This window comes from Mustela putorius, unplaced genomic scaffold (assembly GCF_011764305.1).
Source record: "Mustela putorius furo isolate JIRA1106 unplaced genomic scaffold, ASM1176430v1.1 tig00000997_pilon_pilon_pilon, whole genome shotgun sequence".
Classification (NCBI taxonomy): Eukaryota; Metazoa; Chordata; class Mammalia; order Carnivora; family Mustelidae; genus Mustela; species Mustela putorius.
Genome location: NW_025421527.1, coordinates 6,467,638 through 6,476,438, shown reverse-complemented (window position 1 = coordinate 6,476,438; position 8,801 = coordinate 6,467,638). Strand labels below are relative to the sequence as shown.

General features: G+C 57.1%; 1 protein-coding gene across 1 annotated transcript; it reads left to right on the top strand.

Annotated features, from left to right (window-relative positions):
* The first annotated feature begins 2,612 nt into the window (after positions 1-2,612).
* S100A9 (S100 calcium binding protein A9) lies at positions 2,613-5,666 on the top strand. Its single transcript, XM_004780398.3, has 3 exons — positions 2,613-2,761; positions 3,336-3,508; positions 5,313-5,666. The coding sequence occupies exons 2-3, from the start codon at positions 3,359-3,361 to the stop codon at positions 5,553-5,555; spliced, it is 393 nt and encodes a 130-aa protein (XP_004780455.1). The 5' UTR covers positions 2,613-2,761; positions 3,336-3,358; the 3' UTR covers positions 5,556-5,666.
* Positions 5,667-8,801: the final 3,135 nt, after the last annotated feature.

The following is an 8,801-nucleotide window of genomic DNA, read 5'->3' as shown; positions in this document are numbered from 1 at the left end:
AACCCTCTGCAGTCACAGACAAGGCTCTACGGAGAGTCACGGAGCAACAGATCAGCATGCGACTTCATGCTTCCTCGTTTCTTCATTTATTCGTGCATTCCCGCATTTACTCATCCAACAGACATTCATCCAGCGCCGACGGAGCCAGGCCAGACCCAGGGCCGCAGAAGTGACTTGCACGGCAGGCCAGACAGTCAGGGCCTTGGGCTGGGCCCACAGCCCAAGCCGTGACCCTGGGGTCACGCTTTCTTCAGCACACACCATGCCTTCCTCTTAATGCTTTTATTTTTCTTTAGAATTAGTGGACCAATTTTATAAGCACGAGTTTTCACATAAAACTGATATTTTCTGGGCCTTCGGGAGACGGGACGACAGCTGGTCCACTTTCCCAGCACAGCCTGAGGCTGAGGACGGCTGCCCTTCCAGGAAAGAAGGGTCCCATTTGCCACCGTCTCCGCCACTCCCTAGTGTCCCTGGCCGGAGGCTCCAGAGCCAGCAGCCTCCCCGGTCGCTCCTGTGCCTGCCTCCTGTGAAAACTCCTGCCTGGGGTCCGCAGCCAATAGCGCACGTGCTCTCGCAGAGCCCGCAGAGGGCGCCATGGGGCGCAGGGCCGAGGTCCCAGGCACCTGCTGGGGCCCCTGGCAGATTCCCTAGCAGCCCGAGCTTCCAACGCAGGTGCAAACAAGGGAGGGCCAACCTCACCCTGCTCCTGTCACTCCGTCGGGGGTGACTGGCTCAGCCACTGCAGCACACATCCAACAAGGCTGTGCTAAATGCTGGCTGTATGTTTGGCACTGTGCCAGGCCCTGCCCTTAGCGATCACCTGCCTAAGATGCAATTAGGAATGTGAGATTCAAGATCATGTCCCCTCCATGTGTGATGACTCATCCATCACGTTCCCCCGGCATCTAGCACTACTGTGTGGCACATAGTAGGTGTTCAACCGATACTGATATTAATGAATGAAACAATAACTAATAAGAATGCCTCCTACCTACTGAGTTCTTCCCCCCTTTACACGTACGGTCTCAATTCTCAAGACAGGCTGTTCTTTTACTGTTTTAATGACCAAGAAGTGAGCCCAGAGAGGTCAAGTAAACTGCCTAAGGTCACACAGCCAGTCTGAGCTCTTACCCACAATTCCATGTGCCATCTCTGCAGAGCAAGGCAGGACATAGTCAAGACCACAGTGCAGCACACACAGCGGCTGCCTGGGGCTTTCAGGTTCATGAAGACGGGACAGAGACACTGGTGGAGGTGGAAAAGGACACCTTTCCAGATGCTTCCTGGGCCGGGGTGGGGGGCGGGGGTGGCACGAAGCTGCCACACTGGGCGAGATCCTTCAGCAAGTGTGAGGTCTCCCGTCAGCCAAGCCCTGGGCTGTGTCTTCAGGAGGGTGGGAACATGAAGAACCTCCCTAGAGGATCTACAGGCAGTTGTCAGAGAAAGGCAAAATACGTGCATAACCCAGGAGAGGACACGTTGAGAGTCGGAAGTTGGGGGAACGATTCTGGGGGGAAGAACAGTTGTTTTCAGTCGGGGAGAGCAGACAGGCTTCCGGCCGGGTTGGCGCCCGAACCAAGCCACGAGGGGTTGGTAGGGCTGCCCTCTGTCGTGGGTGAAGGACACTCGGGTGAAAGCCCCGAAGACAAAGGCCTGGTGCGTATGGCAGGTGGGCGCCGGAGACCCCAGGGGAGGGGCTGAAGAGGGCCGGAGGGGAGGCTGGTGGGGCAGGGCCGTGTTTCCAGGGAGCTTTTTGGGCTGTGCTAAGCAGCTCAGCTTTCTGCCCAGGGCAAGGGAGGTCTGTAGTCAGGGAGGGACGTGTCTTGCGGAAGAGAAGCTACATAAAAATATTTGTCTTCTAGGTTGTAAGTTCCTAAAGGCATGTCTGTAGAGACGCCTGAGGCTCTCTCACTCAGACTGTAGGAGGGAGGTGTGATTGGAATCACCCTTAAGCAAGAACCAGAATGACTGGGCCCAGTTCCTGCGAGGTCACCAAGCAGGCCCCGCTCTGGCCTCAGTTTCCTCCTCTGCCATTGAAGGAGCAGAAGGCTGGCTGAGGACAAAGCAAAAGCTGGCACCTTGCACCCCCCCCTTCACCCGCTCCCCTCCATATGTGTAGCATTCCTCAGGCACCCCTGACTGCCATAAAATGATAAATAGTTAACTTGCAGAAATCACAGACCTGCAATAAACGACCCTTGCTGATTGGCTTTGACTCACGTCTCTGGTGGTCTTTTAAGGTGGGGGTAATACTCTATTGGCATTTCACCATACAAGGGGCTGGAGCACTTCCAACAACTCTCCTAGCCCCAACTCACACCCCACAAGTCTCAGAACCCCACGCCAACACCTCACCCTCCAAGGAGGGCTTAACATAGGAAGACTCTGAGGGCCTGGCTGGGCCACACACAGGCAGAGCAGGGGCCGAGCAGTGAAGGCCGCCCGGGGAGGGGCGGCTCACTGACTCAGGTAGGGCAGAGGGTTGGGGTGGAGAGGAAGTGAGCTCTCCAGCCAGCTTCCTCCCCAACAGCTCCAGGCCCAGGGCTGGGCATTTCACAAAAAAGCCCAAGGAACTTTGTGGACATTTCCTGTCCCGCCCCAACCCCTTTCCTGGCACTGACAGTCCAACTCAGGGTTGCCACACTGCTCACCTGTGAAGCAATCTTCGCACGAGAGCTGAGGTTCTGGCCAGGGGCCGCCTATAAATGTTGGGCACACACGGCACCATCACATCCCTCTGTGTGGCTCTGGGACTTGGGTAAGTAAGCTCTCAGCTTCCCCCAAAACCCCGACTCCTTCCTCACCTCCCTGCCACAACAGGTCTCCTCCCAGGCCTCCTCCTGGAAGCCCTCCTGGGATGACCCACCCACTTGAAAATTCCCTCACCGTTTCTTGGCTCATATTCTGCCAGAGACCCTTGTCCTCAAACACCCTGCTCTTTAGCCTTCTCCAGACACCTAAGCCCACCCCTCCCATGTGTGGGGCGTATCTTCTCTCAGTCCCATCGCAGCTTCTTTTCCTTCTTTTTTTTTTTTTTTAAAGATTTTTTATTTATTTGACAGAGAGAGATTACAAGTAGGCAGAGAGAGAGAGAGAGAGAGGGAAGCAGGCTCCCTGCCGAGCAGAGAGCCCGATGCGGGACTCGATCCCAGGACCCTGAGATCATGACCCGAGCCGAAGGCAGCGGCTTAACCCACTGAGCCACCCAGGCGCCCGCTTCTTTTCCTTCTGTGTTTCTCCTGCTGTTCCTACGTGCAGCCTGTGGGAGGTGTCCGGGGAGCTCAGCAGCCTTTTCTTCTGAACACCTAAGCGCTCGCTTACCCGATCCTCAGACAGGGTGCAGGAATACAGGAAGATGGCGGACCAGATGTCCCAGCTGGAGTGCAGCATCGAGACTATCATCAACATCTTCCACCAGTACTCTGTGCGCATGGAGCACACAGACATGCTTAACCAGAAGGAACTGAAACAGCTCGTCAAAAAGGAGCTGCCCAACTTCCTCAAGGTAGGCAGAGGATCCTAGCAGGCCTGGGGCAGCCCGGGCAGTCTGGGCTGAGGCGTGGAGCACGAGGGGGCTCTCTGCAGGGCCAATCCTTCAGCTCAGCCTGCAGAGGCACCGGCTGCCCTGTCCCTAGAGTTGCTCCAAGTTAGAGAGCATAGTGACTGGCAGCTATGCTGTGTGCAGGACCCGTCCCGGGTTGGAGTGCGTAGTGGCAAACAGGGACCCATGGTTGGGATACACAGCAAAGATGTTGAGCAACAAAGAACGTAGATAAAGCCAATGCCCATCAGTGCCCCCAAAGGGTGCAAGACAGAGCGCTGTGGGTGACTTGGGCTGCGTGGGGGGAGCCGACTAGGTGGGTGGGCAAGGAGGGCCCCTCCAAGGAGGTGACTTTTGGGCTAATGCTAAACTGAGGAGGGAAGAAACTGAGGACACCCCTTGGCAGAAGCGGGGAAGATGTTCACCCCCAGGGCGGTCTCAGTGCGAGGGCTGAGGGGCTCCAGAGTAGGAAACACACCACGTGCAGAAAAGCCCCTGTGGGGCAGTTGTGTGCACAAAACACACAGAAACATAATTAGTTTATTCCCCTGATCTGCAAATGACTTGGCAGCTGGGGGGGGGGGGTAGGAGGAGAATTTGTTTCATCCAATCTTTCAGTTTTCTTTACAAGTTGGGGGACTTTGGGAAAACAGAGGCCTGGACTCAGAAGAGTGAGGTGTCTGAGTTCCAGTCTCAGCTCCATTCCTGGGGAAGGAGGCAGCCTTCCCCGAAGCCCCACACAGCTCAGGAGGCGATACAGAGGGAAGGCTGGCTGCTCCCCACAGGTGCAGACACGGGGAAGCAGGGCGCTTGGTCAGCATGGACAGGAGAGGGTCCAGCCAAGAGCTGGTAGGGGGAGGCTCTCCTCCGTGTGACTCCCACACCTGGCCTAGCACCCACCTCCCTTGTCCAGGAGGGAAAGCTGAGACCCTGCGGAGCCGCCGCTCCAGAGTGAACAGGGAACAAGGCAACAGGGGAAAGTGCAGAAGAGAAGGCCGTGTGGAGGGGCTGCTGGAGGAGGAAGGGCATGGGGTCTGAGCTGGGCACCCACAGGGTCTGGGGAAGGGACTAGGCTGAGCTTCTCAGCCAGGGGGCGGGACCAACGGCAGCCTGGCCCCCCCACCTCCCACCGCCCCCCTCAGCAGACTTCGTCACACCCTTCAGAGTAAGTGGACAATATCCACTGCTCTCTGGCTTCACACAGGATACAAAGCATCTTGTTCTCCTAGATGCTGCCCCCTGTGTAGGTTGAAATGAGTGTCACTAATGAGTAACCTAGAGAGAGAAGGGAGAGGCAGGAAAAGAGAAAGGAGCAGGACAGTCGGGCGCACGGACTGGAACAAGGCTGGGCTCATGACCCCCTTCGGCTCCCAAGCCTTGTCAGTCCGCAGGAACTAGTTCCCCTTTTCTGCGACGGCTTCCTCAAGGAGGGTACCCAAGTTCACCTGTTAAGCTTGTTATAAAGACCAAATGAGGAGACATTTCTGTGCGTACTAACTACGTGACCTCAAGCAAGTCTCTTGATCTCAGTTCTTCTGTAAAACAGAGAGAATCATAGTGCTCAGGTTATATGCAGAATAAATCAGCAAGTGTCACATGTTCAGCATCTGCTAGACCATGGGCGACCGCCAATGGTCATTTTTAATTTTTTACCTGAGGCCTAGGAGGCAGATTTCCTTGTGCCTTTGCCTGGGGTCATTGGCTGAGCCCCCGTCCCCAGCACTGGCCAAACCAACAGCCCTAACCGCCCTGTCCCCCCAACCCACAGAAGCAGAAGAAGAATGACAATACCATAAACAAGATCATGGAGGACCTGGACACAAACGGGGACAAGCAGCTGAACTTCGAGGAGTTCTCCATCCTAGTGGGCAGGCTGACAATGGCCTCCCATGAGGAGATGCACAAGAATGCCCCTGAAGGAGAAGGCCACAGCCACGGGCCAGGCTTTGGGCAGGGTGACCAGGGCCACTGCCATAGCCACGGTGGCCATGGCCATGGCCACAGCCACTAGCCAGGAGGCCAGGACACCCTGCTCCTGCCCAACGAGCGCCCCAGAGAGGCCCGACTGCCTTAGCTGGGGGGCTGGGAAATGGGGGGCAAAATAAAGTCTTCTTCCAAGCGAGCACCGTGTGTCCTTCTTCCGCCACACTTCCTGACTTGTCCTTCCAGGGGCCTGGGTGGCTCATGGCCCTACCCCTTAACGGCTGAACCCCTTCACCTGCTAATGACAGAGTGAGAAGCCACAGCTAAATCCCTTGGACTCACTTCCTGACTGTTTCCCACTCCCACCTCGGTCCCCACTACTCAGGTCCCCTCAATCCGGCTCAGGACTTCCCTGTACTGACCGTCATCTGGCTCTCGTCCCCATAGAAGGCAAAAGGCGGATATCCCTTCCTCTCGACATGCAGTCCACCCCGCCTGCCCTGACTTTCCTGCACCCAGGGCTGTCTACCATCTTCCATAGCCATCTGTAGTCTCCTAAGAGACCTCGCTCTTCAGGGAGTTACCCACAGGTGCGCCCAGAGCAGTTGTGTCTAAGAAGGGAACTGGGTCGGCTGTGTTTGCCCGTCACCTGTGTCCTGGATCCACAGCACCCTCCCCATGGCCAGGCGCTGGAGCAGGTGCGGCAGGGATGAGAGCGGGTGAATCTGACCTGTACCCACCCAGTGCCCGCAAGATGGAGAGAGAAGAGCCCCTCCTGCTGGTTGGAAGAAAGAGCTCCAGTCCTGTCCCTGCTGCCATTAAGGCCAACCACTTCCACGGGGACGTGGTACTTTAGGTCCAGAGCTCCCTGCACAAGTGAAGAAAGTGAGACAGAGTGGAGAAGGGCCCAGTCCAGGACATAAAGCAGTGGAGCTGCTCAAAGTCGTGCAGAAGGAAGCCTGGAGGGCTCAGTCAGCAAAGCGTCCGTCTCCAGCCCAGGTCATAATCCCAGGGTGCTGGGTTTGATCCCCCAATCAGGCTCCCTGTTCAGCGGGGAGCCCGCTCCTCCCTCCACCCCTGCCCCTCCACCTGATCATGCTCTCTCTCGCTCTCTCGCTCTCTCGCTCCCTCTGTCAGAAAGAGAGCTCAAGTGGGGAGAAGCAGTCCCAGGAGCCTGGGATCATCACCTGAGCAGAAGGCAGACACTTAACTGACTGAGCCACCAGGCACCCCAACAAATAAAATCTTTTAAAAACAAAACAGTGCGGCGACAAAAGGGCCTCGAATCCCATCTTCTCCATGGGCTGGCTGTCCTGGCTCTCTCCCCACTGCTGAGCAGGTCAGAAGAAGGAGGTCAGGTTTCCAGTGCCCCACACTGGCTGGCTGCAGCCGGTCACTGGGCCGTCTGCCGGGCGGACTGTGCCGGCCTCTGCTCTAAGGGGCCGGGGTCTCTGCTGTGGTTACAGGGATTTGACGGCCCCACTTGAGGGTATGGTGTTTCCAGGAACTCCTCCAGTCTGTGTGAGCTTGGGGAGCAGAGTTTAGAAGCCCCAGGTCCCTTCCCTGCCTGACTTAGGGAGCTGAGACTGGGGAGACTCATCTTCTGATCAACCTTCTCCCTGACCTTCACGACCAGGTAGGAGTCACCTTCTGGGGGCAGTTTGGAGAAAGAGAACCAGCTGGGGGACCTGGGGATGCCCCAGGGTGGGGCAGGCACCTCCACCCCTCAGCGCCCCCTCCCTTTCCCAGTGTCCCATGAGTATGTGCGTGACCCTGCCTCCCCACCCGGCGTGGTCTCCACGGGCCAGGCTGCGGCACGTGCGCTCCTGGGCCTCATTCCCAGCGGCGGGGCGGCAGCTGGTCCATGGAGGCGTCTCAACCAACAGTGACCCTGCAGGTGTTCCAGAATGTGCCACGTGCTCCTTTCCTGCGGGTGGTGTGCAGAAAAGAGGGAGGAGGCGGAGCGACCAAGACTGGTAGACGGAAGGCTTCTGGATGTCTCCAACTGGAAGGGAGGGGGCAGCAAGGCGTCGGGACTCCGAAGCCCCGCCCGGCTCCCTTCCTGTTCCCCTCCGGCTCCCTTCCGGCATCTTAGCCTTCGTCTGTCGCCCCTAGAAGCTTCCCTTTGAGGAAACGGATTTCTCTTGAAAACAGTCTGAAAATCATTGCTTAAATCCCGCCTGCCCCCCCATGCTTGCCTGATGCTCCCCCGCGTCCCCAGCAGGTGGTGGCCTGGCCTGAACCCCTCCAGGAAAGGGAGTTTCCTAATGTGGCGCTGACCCTGGGAAGGGTCTGCATCGCACCAGGCCAGAATCTGCCGCCTTGTCCCTGCCGGCTCTCCGCCCTGGTTCCCCCCCCATCCTTGGAGGCACAGGGAGAATCTAGGCCCTCCCAGCCATGCAGCCACCTTTTCAAAGTGTTTCCCCTAAAGAACACCCAGACTTTCTCCAGCCTCCACACCTGTGCACCAGGAATGCTCTCAACACCCTGCGGGCTCCAGCAGGTCTCCTAGGGCCTCTGTCACTGCCGCCATGAAGCCTTCCCTGACCACCATCTTCTGCAAACATGTAGGGGCTTACCCTCCAGGCCCATGGAACTCTCTGACTTCCACCACTGCACTCCTCATACAGACCTGGAAGCCCTTATCAAGTCTGATGACGGCCCCGAAGGCAGAAGTTTTACAGCTCAACTGCCCCAGGTGCCAGAATGAAACACTACAGATGAGCAAGTGGAAGTCAGGGGGTCACGGGGACAGGGGTGGGGGTGGGGGCAGTTTGCTGAAGAGGGCGGAGCAGCTGCGGGGCTGCAGGGGACAGAGCTTCGTAGATGCCAAGAGTTCCCCTTCTGCCGTCTCTCTGTTAGCTCAGTCTGGGAGTAGGACGGAGTTCTAGGATCCAGGGGAATGCCTGACAGTGAGCCCGCCACAGGGCCCTGAGGGATTGTAGGAGAGCTGGTGCAGCTGATTTAGCCCCTTCCATCCCAAAAAACTGGTTCTGTAAATAACCCTAAAAATTTATAGAACCACAGAAGACCCTGAAGCCAAAATCATCTTGAGAAAGAAGAACAAATCTCCAGGTATCCCAACCCCAGATTGTAGACTATACCACAAAGCTGCAGGAACCCAAACGGCATGGCCCTGACATAAAAAATGGACACACAGATCAATGGAACAGACTACAGACCCCAAATAAACCCACGATCATATGGTCGATCAAGTCAACAGAGCAGGCAAGGGTATCCAGGGGGGAAAGGACAGTCTCTTCAACAGATGGTGCTGGGAAGCTGGACAGTGCATGCAGAAGAACGACACTGGGCCACTGTCCAACACCATACA

What these genes read in the sequence shown, in the direction of transcription:
- S100A9 (XM_004780398.3), top strand. Translation starts at nt 3,359, where the DNA reads ATGGCGGACCAGATGTCCCAGCTGGAGTGCAGCATCGAGACTATCATC. An exon ending in AGCTGCCCAACTTCCTCAAG is followed by an intron (nt 3,509 to 5,312) that starts GTAGGCAGAGGA and finishes CCCAACCCACAG; the next exon opens with AAGCAGAAGAAGAATGACAA.